The sequence below is a fragment of the Amblyomma americanum genome, chromosome 1 (genome assembly GCF_052857255.1).
Source record: "Amblyomma americanum isolate KBUSLIRL-KWMA chromosome 1, ASM5285725v1, whole genome shotgun sequence".
NCBI classification, from domain to species: domain Eukaryota; kingdom Metazoa; phylum Arthropoda; class Arachnida; order Ixodida; family Ixodidae; genus Amblyomma; species Amblyomma americanum.
The window spans coordinates 528,418,666-528,437,599 of NC_135497.1; the positions used below are offsets into that span (position 1 = coordinate 528,418,666).

Genomic DNA, 18,934 nt, shown 5'->3' on the forward strand with positions numbered 1-18,934 from the left:
ATGTACCTAATGCCATTGTAATAAGCCTTACAAAAACTACCTCCAACATCTCGTATATTTGGCACTCGCAGGACATTGTGATGGCTTTAAAAGAGTACTGACACCACCAGCCCTACCGTCTCAATCTTTCCTAGATACGCCATACCCAGTAGGAACAAACTCATCATATATTGAGTCATTGAGCCATGTTTATGTTGAGGAAGGCTCAAGCCTTATCAATCATAAGCCCTCACAGGCTTTCACTAATTATCAGAGGGAACTTCAGTCCCCTATGTCCAAATTGTAGCGAGGTTGGTACACAAAATCACACTATGTGATGTGGGGATGTCGGGCAGAGCCCACACCCACACACACACACACACACACACACACACAAAAAAACTCGTGCCAGCCCCGGACCCAGATTTCTAGGAACACCTGCTCCAAGACAAAGAAGCACAGCAAGGCCACGTGGAATGGCCTATAGAGGCCGCCTCAGAAATGGGACTACCTAGTGGACCAGTGCAGGCTTAGCACACAAGACAGCCTCTTTTCTGTTAAATAAAAGTTTTATATCTGTCTATCTGTCAGACTCTGACAGCAGAATCATGTGAAAGGACAAGAGCCTCCAACTCCGCAACCTTGTTAACTATACTCCTACAGTTAACATTTATTACCTTTCAGCACCGAGTGTTAGGGTGCTGGTGTCATTCAGACTTTGCCTTAACTGAAACCATGGATGTTTTCCTTCAGCCCAGTCCGAACAAGATACCATTGATGCTCAGCTTATCATAGACCAGTTTTACTTTCGTGCTGTCTTCTCTTTCTACTGCTGCACTTTTCCGCAGTTTATGTCGTGAACACACTTGAAAAAGTATTCAGATATATCTGTGCCTGTTAGCTTATGGGCAGTCTTCAAGATGGACATTTTTTCGTGATTGACGAGAACCTTCAAAATAACTGGACGTGACTTACTTGTTTCTTTTATTCCTGTCCTGTGGCATCTTTCCATGCCATCTACCTCCTTGCTGGAGTGCTTATGAAAATGTCTTGTACTTTTTTCTCTAGGTCATCATTTGACTCAACAGTTGACTCGTCTAGACCTTATACGACTAGATTATGTTGTTTCTGAGCCCTCTGTTCTCTAAGTCGTTTATCTGGTCTCAAACTCTCAAGACCTGATATTCATATTTCAAGACCGTTTATTCCATATTCTCAACCTTCGTGGCTAGAGCATTCTGTTTGTGTAACTGCTCATCTATGCCATCAGTATGCTCAGTTATTCTGGTCAGCTTGTTTTTGGTTTCTTTATTTGCACACCGCATGCTTTCAACTGTTGTACTGATCCATTTTTGGCCTTACATAAATTCGGATAACATTTCCTTCTGACAAGGCCCAGAATTGGCCTCGATGTCACCAAAAGATAACTTATCAATTGTGGCTGGCAAAACACAATTCAAAAACCTTTTAATAACAGAATGGGCAAGGCAACAGCACTAGGAAATGGTTGTCGTTTCAGCAACAACTTGTGGGCAATTAGCTACTAAACTGGACAGCGAAGTAGAGCGCATTTCTAAGCATGTTGCCGTCCGTGGTGCAGCCGAGCCCACTGAGGAAGAGCTGGCCCGGTGGGTCTTTTATAGCCTGCGAATGCGCCGTGTGACATGACAAAATCATTGGTACATAAACAGGCATCATGACACAGGCTTCAGGAGCACCGGAGACGATGTTGGTCTGTGTCGATGCTGCCGCATGTAGTCCAGGAAAGTAGCTCACATGTATTGCCGCCAGGCAACCATCGTGTGTAGGCTTCAGAATTGTGAGGAAAACCTGGACAGCGAAGCAGAATGCATTTCTAAGCATATTGCCGTCAGTGCTGCAGCTGAGCTGTGTGATTCATTATTGCGGCATATCTGCGTCCTTTCGCCCTAACAGTCTATTCATGCTTTTCTATGTATATTGGTCCTTTGTTTACCCGTACCCCGAGATGTTTGTATTCTGCCAGTCTGGGTATTCATGACCTTGTATTGTAAGCACCTGATCAATGGAATCGTTAAAATCATTAGACACGACTTAGCTGTGCAAAAAAGTGAAGCCTAGAGAGTCCTGTCCGCAAGAATTAACCAGAGTCTTCAAATCTTCCTGGCTGTCAGCTGATAGTACAATTTCATCGGCATACATTAAACCAGGGAGCTGCTGGTCTACGAGCACTCCACCTAATTTGTATAAGAGATTATAACCTACATTACTTTCTTGTAGCCTTCTTTCCAAATTTATCATATAAAGCTTGAACAGCAGCGGTGACAGAGGACAACGCTGCCTTAATCCTTTGTGTACCTCAAGAGTTGTACTTTTTATCCCTTCCGGTGCAATTTCAATTTTATTTGGTTTGCTTTATAGGGATTAATGACCCAAAGCAACTCTAGCTATGAGGGACGCCATAGCGGAGGACTCTAGATAATTTTGACCTCCTGGTGCTCTTTAACGTGCACTGACATCGCATAGCACATGGACCTCTAGCATTTTGCCTCCATCGAAATGCAACTATCGCAGCCGTGATGAAACCTGCGTCTTTCGGGTCAGCAGCTGAGCACCATAACCACTGAGCCACTGCAGTAACTTTCAGTTTTATCATCTCCATATATTTTCTTTAGGAAGTTAATTACCTCATGACCGATACCTTGATCTTTCACTATGTTCCACAGGAATTTCCTGTTCACGGTGTCATACGAACAGCTTATGTCCAGGAAGGCTAAATACAGAGGTTTGTTTTCTGCCCTAGCTATTTCTATGCATTGGTAAGCACGAGCAGTCTATCACCTAAGCGCCTACCACTTCTGAACCCGTTCTAAAGTTTTCCCGAGTATCTTATTACTTTCTGTACATGTCTGCATTTTTAATTTCGCCGCCTGGTTTGCCAGCCTGTATATAACAGATGTTATCGTAATTGGTGTGAAGGATTTTATGTTTGCCCTTTATAAATCAAATTCATTTTACCCTGTTGCCAGCGGTCTGGAATTTGGTTATTTGTATGACTGTTTCCAATGCTTTTAACAACGCTTATTTGCTTCTTGAACCAAGGTTATTAATCAGCTTGATTGGAATTTCGTCTGTCTCTGTAGATGTCCATTTAGGAATATTTGCCTCCGCCTTTTTCCATGAAAGATTGGTCATTTCTAAGCTCCTTTTTATCATGCTGTCCTGTGCTGCTCCCTCATTTGGGAAATTACCCTACTGTCTCTCGTAAATGACTCGGCTATAGCTGATGTAATGTAGTTCACAGCGTCGTCTCCTTCTAAACACTTTCCCTCGGCATGTTGAATCCATTCCTGCTTTCTTTGATACTTTTTACCCAGACACCTTATATGGTTCCAGAATTTTCTTGGCCCACCTTTAGTTGCATCGCGAACTTCGGTCATCCAGTGATCAGTGGGGCGAAGCCCCGTGGGAACTTATCCGAAGAGCTTGTCTCGTCAGGCCTCGTTAATCGTCCTGCCCTAGCATTGGTGAACACTTGCTCACCCCCCTGCTGGTGAGTCGGACGACCTCAGTTCCTTGGTGCATTTTATTACTAGCCTGCATTATCACTCTAGCAGCAATAAGTGTCTTATCCCACAGACCATGGCCCGCTATGGTCGGCGTGCATTTTGTAGTGCTTGCAATTATGGGGTGAGGTTGATGGCTTGGAACGGTCAGGCGCGGATAAGCGGGGAAGATATGTAATCCGTCGAATAAAATCCTATTAGTGGGATGGAATCATTCAATTCTGATGCTTCCTTGAAGGTGGCAGTTATGGGCTTCAGGACAGCATTGTCAGGGAAGCTAAGGTATTAGAAAGTCGCAGCTGCACCTCATCTCGCTAGTAGTCTTTGGTACTGAAAATACTACAGTAACGTGAGCCAATCAGGATGGTGCTCGCTTCATAAATATGTTCTTCTGCGCCAATATTTGCCAGCTGGTGGCTTCATCTCTAGGGAGGAAGGAGTACTAGTAGTCAGCTGCTCTATCTTCGCAGGAGGTGATTCGTTGCAAAGCGATTTGAAAACTCAAGGGAAATTGCTTCGCTTGCTTGGGGAAACAGTGCACTTTTGATGGATGGCACACAGGAGGCATGTCCAACTTGGTGAACACATTTGCGAATCGTGGCTTGCACCACTTCACAGCATGCCTCCGCAGAGATTTGTCGGTACAGGCTTTCTCTGTTAATGTGAGCACTGATTGAAATGCTGGCTTATTTGAAAAACTTCAGCCTGAACTACCTATTCAGTTACTGTATTAATTGTTTGAAAATTGCTCTGCACTGTTCAGATATTTGAGAGGCTATTTGTTGTGTTCCTGCAGCCTATAATAGACAAGAGAACTATGGGTTGCACACTGCTGCAATCTGCTTGTTATGTGGAGTATAGAAAGACAGGCTAAATTGAAACAGGGATGAATGCATTCCTCCTGTTTGAATGAAGAATAGTGACAGTTATGCACGATGTGCCTGAACTAGCTGTGAGGCCTGTTCAGGAGCCCTATGCAGAGATAGGCTGTACTCGAGCACATGAAACGCATTTTTGCACGTGAACATACCTAGCACATGAAGGAAACACTGAAAGGAGAACCAGACAAGAGCTGACACAGACAAAGCAAACATTCTACTGTGGGTGCCAATGCGCTTGCTTTTGGAGGTGCTGGCCGTGCTGCCAGAAGCCACAGATGGACAGCTGGCAATGGGCGTCGGGGAGCTGGCCCATTCGGTGGATGGCAGGTGTGTGTGAGCCGGCGATGGGTGTGAAGAGGGTAGCTGGTCCCTGAAGCTTGAGATCCAGCCGGATCTGACGAGCCGGCCTTCTCACGTTGAGCTTTTTAAAAGATGTGTCACATAGTGGGAAACCGCAGCTTCCGACACCAGCGCACCAAACATGTTCTACGTCTTGTGTGCTTGAGCTCACCCCGCATGCGGCGTTCTGCCACACTCCGCACATCAGCACATTCCACATCATCACAGTTGCATTGATAAGCGTCCAAGCAAGTGAAACTGAGCGGATTGTATGGTAGCCAGAACCAGAGAGACCTCCTGGATCCTGCACCAGATGTTTTTCAGTGCACGTATGTTCTCACACATGCACATCTACTCCACAGTCCTGACTGCATGCCGGCTTGTTGCTGCCCTAGTGTAGGTGCAAACTGCCGGTAGAAACTTGAGCAGTCATTGTTTGTCTTCACATGCAGCTGCGGTCCCAATGTGTGGCCGGCAAAGTGTCTCCCTTTCTGTGGTAGGATTTTCTTGTGACAGCAGCCCAACAAAATTGTTTGATTTGTGAGAAACTAGGAAGCCTATCATCGGTGAAGGTGTAGCCTGCTCATTGCATGCATTTTTGATCAGCGTGCTGCATTGACGTGGCAGCTGCAGGTGCATTCAAGGGCCTCTGTCATAACGGTGTAACCCTGCTCGCTCAATGATGCATGGCAAAGTCGTCATCTTACATGCAGAGCTGTCAAAAATTGCACGGCAGCACACGAGTTGGATGTTGCCGTAAAATGTATCGGGTACCGAAATCGAAGAAATGATGTAGGAGTGGCTTTCTCGCGTGTAGTAGCAATGCCAAGTTTTCCGTGCAACCGAAGAGGATTACTGCTGTTAGTGTGCGACATACTGTGGTGCTGCGGGTGTTAAGCATGTCTGCTGAACTTTATTGTAATGAAACAAAGGTTTTTGCGTCCCGTTTGTTCTGTTGTGCTTCGTCGGGACAATACATTATATTCGCGCTCTGTGCGCAAGTGTGGCATCTCTGGTGACGAGTTTATCACTGCTCCACCGCTGCTCTATGTGATGCACTGTGCCAGTTGCTATTGTTAAATGTTTGCAGCGTGGAGCTTCTATTGGTTGACCAATGTGGCATTCTAAAATTTTCATTTCTTTTACAGCTTCCCGAAGTTATGGGCCAACTTGCATGATGCTTTAAGCTAATATGTGTGTAAATACCAGATAGCATGCCATTATCGCTACATACAGTAAAAACCCTGCGTATTATACGAACCCAAATATAATACGAGGTGAAGTTTGAGACGCGAAATGGAAAAAAAATTTTACCCGTGTATAATACGAGTGATGAATGCTCAGAGAAGACATTTATTGAAATCGCATCCCGCACTTCACTTCAATCACTTTCATCTTCAGAAGTGCTTTCTTCGGACATTTCTTTGACAAATTGTCTCAAATGTACTCATCTTCCGTGCCATCGAGGGCGTTCGAGATGCCGCACTTCTTAAAAGAACGACGCACAAGATCTTCTGGGATGGTCGCCCATGCATCCACGATCCATGTGCACAGCGTGGCTGGCGAAGCCCGCTTGAGCTGCCCATTTGGCGTCATTGCAGGCTAACCTGATCGCATCCACTCTGCGTAGCACCGCTTGACTGCGTCCTTGAAGGGTTTGTTTACACAAATCTCAAGGGGCTGTAGTTGTGACGTCATCCCACCCAGATTCAGCATGGATCCGGCTGGCGTAACTTAAATGGTGGCCAGACTACACTACCAATGTTGTCAGACTGCATGACAGATTTAGTACAGCCGAGTTTGACGACCATAGTGTTGCTGTTAGCGCCCGTGCGACTTGCCACTCCTCTCAACCTGCCTCCTCATGCATTCAGCAAGGTCATGCATCCTCATGCATGCCCCCTCAGATACAGTGTTTCACACCATGTAACGCACGCGCTATAACGTGTTTGCTGCTACATAAGGCTGCACTGCTCTGACACGACAAACTTTCCCTCTTCGCAGCCACTACAGCCGGCATGCATACGTCTCCGGAAGGCGTTGCGTAATTTTGGCGCGCTTCCAACAGCCTCGGGAGCTTTCAATCCCGGATAGCGTAAATGCATCCTCAGGACATCCTGAGGAATAATTTTTTAGGATGTTGTGTTGTCGTGAGGATGTCCTCTATTGATCATCAATAAGTCCTCACATAGTCCTGTTGTCCGGCCTCAGGACATCTTCAAAATTCCTCTCAAGGACCTTATTATGTATTCAGGACGTCAGATGACGATTTAGCCCAGAGAATACGGGTCATTATATTGCTTAATTACTTTGGGGAGTGTGCACAGAGGCTGTCAAACAGCTTTCTTTTTGCTTCATTTGTCGTGGATTCTAGCAAACAAATTATGCAGTTTCGCCATGCTCAAGATAGGTTCATTTCATACCTCGGCAAAATCATTAGTGCTCACTCAGGCTCACAAAAGTTTGGTCAACCTGCGAGCTCACTCACACTTGCACTTACAGAGGCCTGAGCTCATTCGAACTCATGAACTCAAACTCATTTATGATCAAAACTCACTTGGGCTCACTCAAATTCACCACTCATCCGGGGTCAACCACTCATAGCGACTCACGATTCATCAAGGCTCACTCACTTATTTCAACTCACGACTCATTTGGGCTCACTCACCCATTTCAACTCACGACTCATGTGGACTCACTCATTTCGACTCGCGACTCATGTGAACTCACTCATTTCGACTCAAACTCATCTGGGCTGATTCATTTCGTCTCACGAGTCTCAACTCATTCAGGCTCAGTCGCCCATTTCAGCTCATGGCTCAGCCAGTCTCTCCTTGACTTACGACTCCTATAAGCTCACTCATCGGACAGATGAATCTGCTTTACGCCCAACGGCCCACGTTACGCGCCTGAAAGAACATTTACATGTGGCAACTATGGGACCTGTACTTGTACTTTTTGTGGTTTTGTGCTCTAGAATTCACTAACAATTTTGGGTAACGTTTAAAACATAAACACTTCTTTTTGGTGTTGCAGTATTTTTGCCTTTATTGTCCTTTTTTGTTTCTGTGCTGTGGTACCCTTTCTCCAGAATTAATCCTATTATCAGGCCTTTAAATCGGGCTGTTTCTGTGTTTGACACCCTCTCAAGAGCAGTGAGATCCTCCCCTAAGGACTTTAGAACTGCTATGTTACTGTTATTTACGTTACTGCTATATATATAGTCGTTATAAGCTAATTTTCTTATTATACAGCTTTTCTCCTCTACGACCCTTCTCCCTCATTATCTCTTAATGGATCCCATCTGGAGTATATTGTTTAGCCTCGCTGTCAGGGTTGCATCCTCTGCCGTTTTCTTTTTTATCCGCACTTCATGGACGGGAGCAAAAATTGCGCCTTCTAGCGTGTGATCAACCCACCAAACACCTTGGGTCCAAGCTTCACCGATTCACCATGGACACACAAATGCTTGTGTAGCGGTGCGGCTCGCACACATTTGCAGGTAGGAGAGAGGTGAGGCCCGCCTACGAAAACTGTCCCCCAAGTTCACAAAAATTATGCGGGCACCTAAGCAATTCTTATGATGCATAAATGCGAGAGCACTGCTTGTCTCGGCGTTTTTATCGGGGACTTGGGGGGGGGGGGTGAAGTTGTTTCGTTGCAGCATCTCACTTCGCACGTTTCGCTGCCTTGGTCGCGTACTTAGTCGGCAATGAACTGCTGCCTCCAGCCACGCTTTGCTGTCCCGCCTGATGGTGTAGACGCAAGCGATTCAACTGAAGGCTAAATCACCGCGGTGTCGAGTACTTTCCCTTTTGTGTAATCTCTAGCCTTGTTTACAAGAATACGACAGGGGCGCATCGTATTTCCTAGTGACACGCCACTGTTTACATGTACATCAAGTCATGCGGGACAGTGGTATCTCGCCCATATGGCGGAGGGGGTCAGCTGCTCTCTTCTTGAGAACTTTGCTAGAGCTTGGTCTGCTTTGTTATCTGAGTGAGGGGGTATTGTACCCCAGGCAGGAGGAGGGTTGCCTCCAGACCTGTTTCCATTCATCGCAGAAGTCGTCTTGCCATTCTCGGAAGGAGAAAGTCGCAATAATGGTGATGACGTCACTCGCGTGCGGGGTCTCTGCCACGAATTTCTGCCACGCGTGTCTGCCACGGCTTTCTGGCTACGGCCCGGTTTTCGCACAAGCCAAGTGATGCTCTAGCTGTGATGCGATGAGCTCTTAATTGCTGCTAGCCTGTAGGAAGGCCTGCATGAGAGGCCTGTAGCTGCCCCTCAAGAGGGGGGGGGGGGGGGGGGGGGGGAGGGGGGGGGGGGGGGGGGGGCAAAGATCTGAGGCCACTGCATGCGTTTTGCAACAAATTAAGAATTTGCAAAAAAACTACAGCAAGCGCGTTACAGCCAGACACAAGTAATATCCACCGAGACCAAGCGCGGTGGCCAATAAACATTTCTCGTGTTTTAATAACCTACAGCCACAGAAATTACATATCAGGAAACAATGAAATTGCTTTGCATCATCATCTGCATTAGAAGCTTGATAAGTATTACAAGTGCACAGGAAGCTCGACCGGACTGACCACGACGGATAATGATCTGAATGTGACCACGGACTCTCCAAGACTCAGATCATGATCTTAATATGAGCCTGGACTCATGACTCATATTGCGATCTGAACATGAGTCCGGACTCTCGACTCGGATCTTGATCTGAATGTGAGCTCGGGACTCACAATGACTCAAATCATGATCTGAATGTGAGTCCGGACTCATGACTCGGATCACGATCTGAATATGAGTTTGGACTCACTCACAACTCATACCATGATCTGAACGTGAGTCCGGACTCACTCACGACTGGGATCATGATCTGATTGTCAGTCCGGACTCGCAATTCAGATCATGATCTGATTGTGAGTCCGGACTCGCTCACGATTCAGATCATGATCTGAAATGAGCGTGAGTGAGCTCGGGTGAGTCCACTCATGAGTGAGTTCGCCTACCTATGGTTCGTTTGCCACATTTCTTGGTACGTACAGGCTGTTCTTGTGCGTGCACTATTTTCATACAGCGACGACTACAACTCTTTCTGGAGTTGAACTCTGCCACCTCATTGCAAGAGATTTCTGGACTAATGGCCCTAAAACATAAGTAGTCCATCCCCACCAGAAGCATGCAGCACATAAGAATGGGTTTAAAAGCCAAAATACCTTAAAAAATCTTCTCAAGGGTATATAGTTTCTTAGTCAGAATGGTTTCCTTCATTGTATTGCTATTGTACACAAACATCTTTTAACAAATATCTTTTAACATGTAAAACACGCTTATCTAAAACACGCTCGACTATCTCTGTTTCACATGCATTACCATCACAACGTTTTGCATGACGACTTCTTTCAGCTGCTTTGCCACATCTTCCCTCGCCGTGATCATCCTTACAAAGTCAATCGCCCAGTCTGTCAGTCATCACTTTACACGCAATCATTCATACGTAGAACCATAAGGGACTGGAATAACCTACCATCAGATATTGCTACTGAAGTTCACCCAGACAAATTTCACAAAATGCTGCATACTCACATCAGAATGTGACGCACCTGTGCACCACTTTACTTTTATAGAGTTAGTAAATCTTCTTTTGTGCTCCCTCGAATACCACTGCCTTCTTCCAGATGTTTTTTTTTCCATTCTTTTTTTTCTTTCTGCGTTGTTTTTGGATTCTTAATCCCGGCTGTTTGAATTTTTACGCTTTCTATTTGCATTATAGTGTTATTGTTTATTACTGTACTTCAAAATGATGTCTATTTTTTTATCTTCCTTTTCATTTTCTAGCAAAGTGTTATCAAAGTGCTTCGTGTCCCCCCCCCCCCCTATGTAATACCCTCCCCGGAGGGCGTTTAGAGTTGTTGAATAAATAAATAAACCTGAGCCGTTGCGGTGGCCGAGTAGTTATGGCGCTCGGCTGCTGGCCTGAAAGACATGGGTTCGGTCCTGGCCATGGCGGCCGAATTTCGATGGAGGCGAAATTCTAGAGGCCCGTGTACTGTGAGATGTCAGTGCACGTTAAAGAACCCCAGGTGGTCGAAATTTCCGGAGCCCTTCACTACGCCGTCTCATAGCCTGAGTTGCTTTGGGACGTTAAACCCCCATAAACAAACAAACATAATAAGCCTGCAGTTTTTAATTAATGAAAACCGGGCGCGAGCAATAAACCTTTTTTATCTCAGTTCAGTGCCACAGTATTGTCCTGCGATAGGACGTTTTTTGGACACTTGAGCAATTTTCATCTTCGAGTCATCCAGCGAAGTACAAACTGAAGACATCTTCATCAGGAAGTTTGGTCATGACGCACTCAAATAGTACTCAGAATGTCCTGTTAGGAATGAGGACATTTGGTGTTGTCTAGGATTTTCAGCTGCACTGCTCTGACACGACTGAAACTTACGCTTTTCGCGGCCGCTATAGCCGGCATGCATACGTGTCCGCCAGGCATTGCATGATTCTAGCACGCTTCCGACGGCCTCGGGAGCGCTCAATTTCAGCAGCACTGCTCTGACCCGACTCAAACTTTCGCTCTTTGCGGCCGCTGCATCCCAAGCTTCCAAGGAGTAAACGGAGCTCCCCTGAATCTAGACTGGCACACTGTTAATCATAGCACCAATTTCGTCGACCTGGTGACAGAGGCCAACACTCAGTGGACAGGGTGCGTGGCAGAAGGTCAAGTGCAAGCTTGTCCGGAACAGGCAGAAGGCCTGCTCGTCTCTGCTGCAGTCGCACCTATCCTTGCAGTGGTGAAAATCCATCAACGGTCGCACCAAGATCCAGGACCCATTTCTGCGGCTAATGGAGGCCATTGCACGGCGCTACCTGCTCTAAACCATCACCACGCAGCCGCTGTCGCCGATCCACACTCCCTTTTGAAGAGGAGTGTGCACTCCGGCTTCAGCGAAGGCACCCGCTGTCGCTATTTTTTTAACGGCTTCTATTGGAGGCACTAAGAGCTGCCTAGGCAGAGGCACCGCTCTCCGCTCCGCCCGAATTCTCTCTCATATGGCAGTGATAATTTCTTGCGGGTCTTAATTATGCAATCTGAAATCAGAGGCGAGTAAAACACTATTATTTTACTCTCAGTGCCATGCAGGCTTGTTAGAGTGGAGTTGGGTATACAGGGAGAAATATTATAAAAGCACTGATTCATGCATTGTATGCAATCTTACCAAGCATCCACGAAACAAGCTAGCTAATAGCACATACAAATTTCTTGCCTCTAGCCGAAAGAGTGGGTAAAATGCCGCATTAAATGTGGCTCTTAGAAATACTTAAATTTTGGTGGCCAATCTTGTTCTTAACATGAAGCAGCACCCATATGCGTATACCGGCTAGCGGCCGCGAATAGCAAAAGTTTCAGGCTGAAATTGGTCGCTCCCGAGCCTGCCCGAAGCGTGCTAGAATTATGCAACACCTGCCAGATACACATGCATGCCAGCTACAGCGGCTGCTATTAGTGAAAGTTTCAGTCGTGCCAGAACAGTGCAGCTGAAACTGCGCTTTCCCAAGGCCATTAGAAGCGTGCTAGAATTATGCAATGCATGCCGGCTATAGCGGCCACGAATAGCGAAAGTTTCAGTCGTGTCAGAGCAGTGCAGCTGAAATTGGGCGCTCCCAAGGCTGTCAGAAGCATGCTAGAATTATTCAACGCCTGCCGGACATGTATGTATGCCTACTATAGTGGTTGTGAGTAGCGAAAGTTTCAGTTGTGTCAGAGCAGTGCAGTTGAAATTGGGCGCTCGCAAGGCCATCGGAAGCGTGTTAGAATTATGCAACGCCTGCCGGAGGCGCATGCTTGCCGGCTATAGCGGGCGCGAATAGCGAAAGTTTCAGTCATGTCAGAGCAATGCAGCCTTACTTATACCAGGAAACGCTAAAGCGCACACATTATGTAACGTTAAACACAGTATCTGAAGAGGCGGGTGGAGAGGATGTGGCCATGCCGCACAGCCGCTAATAGCAACACCGTGACCGTCAAACTTGGCTGTAATAAATCTGTCATGCAGTCTGGCAACATTGGTACTGTAGTCTGGCCACCATTTAAGCGACACCAGTCGGATCCATGCCCTGGAATTACGAGTTCAATGCCACAGTTGCATAGCAGCCTCTTCACTGAGTCAGCCAAATGCTAACGAAATGCATCCAGCACAACGATGGACGGCAGAGACAACAGTGCACCACGTCACCTACACCACACGGACCTTACCGAGTCCAAGACTAGATCCTCATTCATCCAGTGTTTCTCATGACATCTCGCGACATTTTTCGGCAGCTCCTCACCTTTCGGCATTGTTTTCCTCTTTAAATTTACATAAAGGGGGATCATGTGGCCATCTGCTGTGGACAATAACATGACTGTAACTCGCGTCTTCTTGTTGCCAGTGGACCGGACGCTTACTTGTTTAGACCCCTTCACGTGCACGTTGAGGGGCGATTGCATGTCTAGGCCCAACGGAATGTTCTTCGACTTGGGCAAAAAAATAACATGGTGCTGAAAACTCACAAGCAGCTCTTGAAACGCTTCAGGCAGCTTGTGTGAAATCGAGGCTCGCTGTCGTTGTGAAAAGCCAGCATGGCACATGTAGCGATGGATCCAGTGCTTGCTCATTTTGAAGGCAGAGCTTGGTATCCCTTTTTCTTTTGAAAGCGTTCTAGCTTTTGCCTGCTTAAGCTCCACACTTACAGCTAGATGCGCGACTCGCTGTTGCCGTTCAAATTCCGTCAGGCCAAGTTCTATTTCTGGGACTGCGCCATGCTTCCGGCCGCTAAAGCGTCGTCGCGTTCCGTTGCACGCGAAAAGGGCTTCTTTCTGTCGTCGCTATCCACGAATGCTTCCCTTGACGACACCAAACTGCCTCCCGGCTGCACTGTTGCCGATGTTCTTTGCAGCTAAGGTCACATTTCGCTTGAAAGCAGCCGAGTGGTGTTTTCGAGACCCTGAAATCTTGCTCCGAAAAAAGCATCCACTTCACCAAGCGTGGCTTGCAAGCACGTGCGTTGTCAACAGGCACGCGGCACGCTACAGCCCCCCTGCACACCCTGCGAATCAGCAACAAAGAAACGACATCATGAAGTTAAGATGGCTAGAATGGGAAGGTGGAAAAACCGGCCGGGGAAGTGTGGCCCCGTAGCGCGCAGATGCCATTTGGCGGTGCTGACGGCAGAGGCGCGGTAAGGTGCGCAGCCGAAAAGAGCTCATCGTGCAGGATAAATTTTTACCACTGAGGCGAAAATGAGCCCTTTTCGCTTATTGCGCGTTTTCTGTGAGTGTCAAAAAATGAATCTTTCCCATAAAAATAATGTTTCGTCAACTTCCATCATTATTCCCGTGAAATATGCTGCTTCAGAAGCCCAGTTTGCATTGCATAGCTGGAGTAAAGCGCGTTTTGTGCGTGCACATTTCGAGACGCTGCCTAGGATGTGAGGTACGCCGTAGTGGAAGGTTTTGTAATAATTTAAGCCAACTGAATTTCTAAAACTTGCACTGACTCTGTACATTGCACCACCATTGCAGCCACTACGATGAGAAGAGCAGGCTCTAAGGGCTGTAATGTGTGCCACTGTACCTCAAAACTACACTCGCATTGGCTGAAGGCGCCCCAACGCACAAACCAGTTTTTGTCGGCGCTTGCGAACCTGGAGCATGTATGCCATCTTGACGCTCATGTAAGCAAGGACCCCGGAACGGGGGGGGGGGGGGTCCTTCCCCCCCAAAATCCAACATTTTTTCCAGCGGGTTAGCGCCCCCCATCTCCAATTGCTGACAAATAATTTAAACACTTCAGTTCTACGACTCTTTTAATGCAAAGCACAGTGGGGCTGAGCTATTTGGCTTCTTAGCCTGTTGCTTTGTATGAGTAACCTAAACCAGTCATGTCCCAACATAAGTCGACAGACAGTCTGACCCATGTACATGATCATGATTAGCAGAACTTAAACAAACTGGACAAACTTTTTGTTGCAATTGATCACTACTCGTGCGTATTAAGGCTTAAGTTCCCATTTCAATTCGGTTTATATGGCCGTGAATCTTTGCACCGTTCGTTCGAACTCAAAATCGCTGGCACACGGCTTTATCATTTTGTTTTGTAATGCGAGATGCGACCAGACTTATTTCCATTGATCGTGGCCACGTGCAAATGCTTCCACATTTTTCCAGATTGTTGTAGTCCCTTTTGGTTTCTTATCTCAAAGGTTCCTTGTCATCTTTAAATTGAGCGCGGCCAAGTACTGCAGGCATTCAGTCCGATGACCGCCGAGTCATTCAGTTCTTAGTGGGCGCGAGTCAGCCCCTTAAACAGTTTCTTTTGGAAGTTTTTCGTTGTCTTCCTTACTGCTGGAGCGTTGTCACCACACGTGACAGTTTGCATCAACCTTTGCCCTTTAAAAAATAAGAAATAAAATATAAAATTTATTGTATAAATGAGCATTAAATAAATAACAAAATAAGCTCATAGTCTTGCCCCCTCAAAAAAAAGTTCCGGGGTCCCTGCATGTAAGCAGTCTCTGACGATTACAGACAGTGAAGCAGCACGTCTGGCCATGAAACTGTTTATTTACAGGTTAGAGGGAAAGTTTATAACACACAAAGTTTCAGTGTTTTCCTTTTCATCTCACTATCCTTCTTATTTATACCCTTAAGCAGAAAGCGAATCCTTGTGACGCAATAAAAATGTGCCAAACTGATGCTGTCAGCGCAACAGAATGTTCAGAACAACCAATTTTTGGCACATCACCAATGGACTGTAGAATCTCTGCTGCAGCTTCGGCATGCAAGAGCGTACTGCTGAACACGTGTAAGTTTGTTTTCAAGGACGTTGACAAGATTGTGAAATGATACTGACGGATATAAAAAGGCCCCAAGGTCCCTCTCATTAGTTGCCTCAGCTGGAAGTTCTTTTGGAATGTTGCCTTTATCACAGAAACATGCTCGTCTGCAAGCTTCACACTGAGTTGTCAAAACACGCTTCCTGGCAACATAGCCTGTAATGTAAAAAATCAGCTGTGCATCGCTGTGTCGCACAGCATAGATATGATGGTCTACAGCCACTTCAATGTTTTCCTTAGCCACTTTTCTGTTGAAGGCATCTCGCCCTCGCATGAGAAAACACTGCTACAAACACTCCAATACAGGCGACGAAACGAACTGAACTGACTACCTGCTACGGCGTGTGCAAGGCAGACGCCGCTGGCAGAGCTTACCGCGCCGCTAGTAGCAGCGCCACATTCCCCCTAGCGGCATCTGTGCACAGAGGGGTCACGCGCGGCCGACGGGAAGCGCCGCAGTCTTCACACCTCCCCATTCTAGCCACCCTAGTGAAGTCGTTTGTCGAGAGTAACGAAGCCAAACCGTAGCCACACCACAATAATGAAACCAAAACTTTGAACAACTTCAAAAATTTTTTTTGTGATCCGCAAATAGTACGAGGCGGAAAATATAGGACGCTAATTATGGGGAAAAAAACCTCTTATTATACACGGGTTTTTAAAGTAATATTCAATTGTAATGCGAGGGTCACTTTTCTATTTTAGGCAAAAAACTTCGTTAAATGTGAGTAAATCTGCTATATTCTTTCCTAAACAAAAGCAAGGAATAGCTGTTGGGACTGGTATTCTGAGGTGAACATGGGGAACCCCGACAGCTATCAAAAGACACTGAGGCAGGAACCAGCGTGTCTTAGCTTCCGTCCCTTCCTGCTTGAGATGCCTACAAAAACAAGCGTGACAATACATAGCCCCTCAAAAAAATGCACTAATTCAATTAACAATGACTGGCTGTACAGTGAAACAGCCTGCTTCTAAGCTTTTGAAGCATGAATAGTCCAAAAACGGAGTGTATAGAGGAAAGAAAGGGTTGAGGCATGCATGAATGTAAATGCTTGGGGGACTCCGGAAAGCACTTCAAGGAAGCCAAGGGTTCAGTGGAACCCAGTTAGGATACCTTTGGTAGCCATTGTTCAACTAGAAGAAAAAAATTCAGTTTTAGCTTGTTTAATACTGTAAGATAAAAATGCAGAAAGAATTCAAAGAACTGAAATGTATACCGTGCAGGTATTAGTTCCTAGGTTAATAAGTAAATACTTGCCGAAAAGGTTGTTCCACTTCAAAAGAATTGCGCCACACATTGAAGTAGCAGTTGTCTGCTCAGGAATTAAGGCTGTAGGCACAGTTCAAAGGTCATTAGTTGGTGTAGATGGAATGGTCTACAGTTTTGGCTTGGTCTTGGTCCCTGCTGAGTGGAAAAATGTGAAAATCCCAAATGGTTTGGTTTAGGTTTGCTTTATGGGGGTTTAATGTTGCAAAGAGACTCAGGCTATGAGGGGCACCATAGTGGAGGGCTCCGGAATAATTTCGACCACCTGGGGTTCTTTAACATGCACTGCCATTGCACAGTACATGGGCCTCTAGAATTTCGCCGCCATGGAAATGCGACCGCCGGGTCCAGGATCGAACCCACGTCTTTCAGGTCAGCAGCCAAGTGCCATAACCACAGCCACCATGGTGGCTGAAAATCCCAAATGTCACTTCTGAGTTCAAACGTTTTACCTATGTTTCATTCTAAAGAGGACATTTATTAGCTTACTCATACCAAATCAAGGCACCTGCGAGAAGTGGCAGGTTTTTCTCATTTGCTGCTTCAGTAAGCAGCATTAAAGGCCAGAGAGAGATGTTCATACTGTATTCAGCATCAGCATACCAAGTGTTTCACTTGACTAGTAAATTAGGAGGGGCTGTCTGTATATTGTACTCGGTAGCTTGGAGCAATTGTTGAAAGAAAATGCCAGGGACGAGCTTGGGTTGCTTGTTGGAAAATTTTCAGAAATGAGCAATCTGTGATCATCCAGAAAGGAATGTCTGGGACAGAAAGATTATTGTGGTGTGATGTAAATTGAGTATGTTGCTGAAAGGTTGCAGTGATGTCTCTTGGCAGAAAACTTTAGGAAACTAAGTCCTTTCTTCCGGCCCACACTTAAGAAGCATGTGACAGGTTACATAGCGAGATGATTGTTGGTAAATATGGCTCCTGCTCTCCAAAGGTTTAAGTTTGTGCATTCCTTGAAGAGAGCTACGTGAGCCAGAAATGGGCGTGACTGCATTGAATACATGCAATATTTGGATGCAATGGATACTGCAGGTGGTACAGTTCCATTAGTCTACATGGTATGAAACCCTGATCGGTTAGAAAAGGAGTACTTCTTTAGAAGCTGCACCATGCTATTTTAATTTGGGAAGTAAAGCTGCAGCGTGAATGCATTGGGTAGTGGTATTGTCTTGTTATTTGCAGAAAGAATTTTAATGTTCATCCTGGAATTGCCATGCTTTTTTCAGAGTCTGGTGCAGGGCATTGGCCGCTTCTTCTGCAAGCTGAACAAACTGTTTATGGCTAGTTGGAGAGCCCTTGTTCTGATGTGAATCTGAATCAACTAAATGAGTGGCATGGAGATGGTACAGGGCTGTGAAACTTGTTCCAGTGGCTCTCGCTGTGAGTTGGCTGCCTGCCTCATGTCCCCCCTTGTTCTGCGCAGATTGAAAGACATGAAGCACCTGGAGCAAGTTGTGAAGCACCCCCATTTCCAGGCGAATCCCATGGAGGCAGTCTTGAACCACCTCCGGCATGCATACGGGTCCTGAAGTAACATTTCTAGTACAGGCTGTAGCATTTCTTTGGCTCATTAAAATCAATGTTTATTCTCATTCTTGAAGATCTGGTTAGTCTTTGCTGCTGTACTATATATATTGGGAAGAATATTCCGTGGATTTAGAACGATGGAATAATTAGGTCCGGTAATTTTCAAACTGCCAAAATTTTCTTGCATTCAGTATCATGTAATGTTTCAAGCTTCTTGGTTACCAAATTTACTAACATGAATTTGAATGTTCGGGCTGCTTTGCTCCGCCGGACTGCGGAGTGGCACCATTTCCTATTTGCTTTTGTGTCCAAATCCCCTTTTTCGTGACGGCAGTTTCTCTACAGGCAGTGGCAGCGAAGTTATCTTTTGTTGCTCTGATGTCTCTACCTTTATTCCTCACTCCAACCGTGCAGCAGGATCATTGGATCGGAAAGGGACAAGCCAACGACTAAGAGCAACAAGGCAAGCAGTTAGCCTAGCATTCATTGCTCCACCAGAC

General features: G+C 46.1%; 1 protein-coding gene across 3 annotated transcripts in view; it reads left to right on the forward strand.

Moving 5' to 3' along the window:
* Positions 1-18,499, forward strand: part of LOC144116259 (uncharacterized) — a 79,124-nt gene extending 60,625 nt beyond the window's left edge. For all 3 annotated transcript variants that reach the window (XM_077650978.1, XM_077650975.1, XM_077650977.1), the window contains exon 6: positions 18,331-18,499. In XM_077650978.1, coding sequence (XP_077507104.1) covers positions 18,331-18,436 — 106 coding nt within the window. In that variant the 3' untranslated portion in view covers positions 18,437-18,499. The remainder of the gene's footprint in view (positions 1-18,330) is intronic.
* Positions 18,500-18,934: the final 435 nt, after the last annotated feature.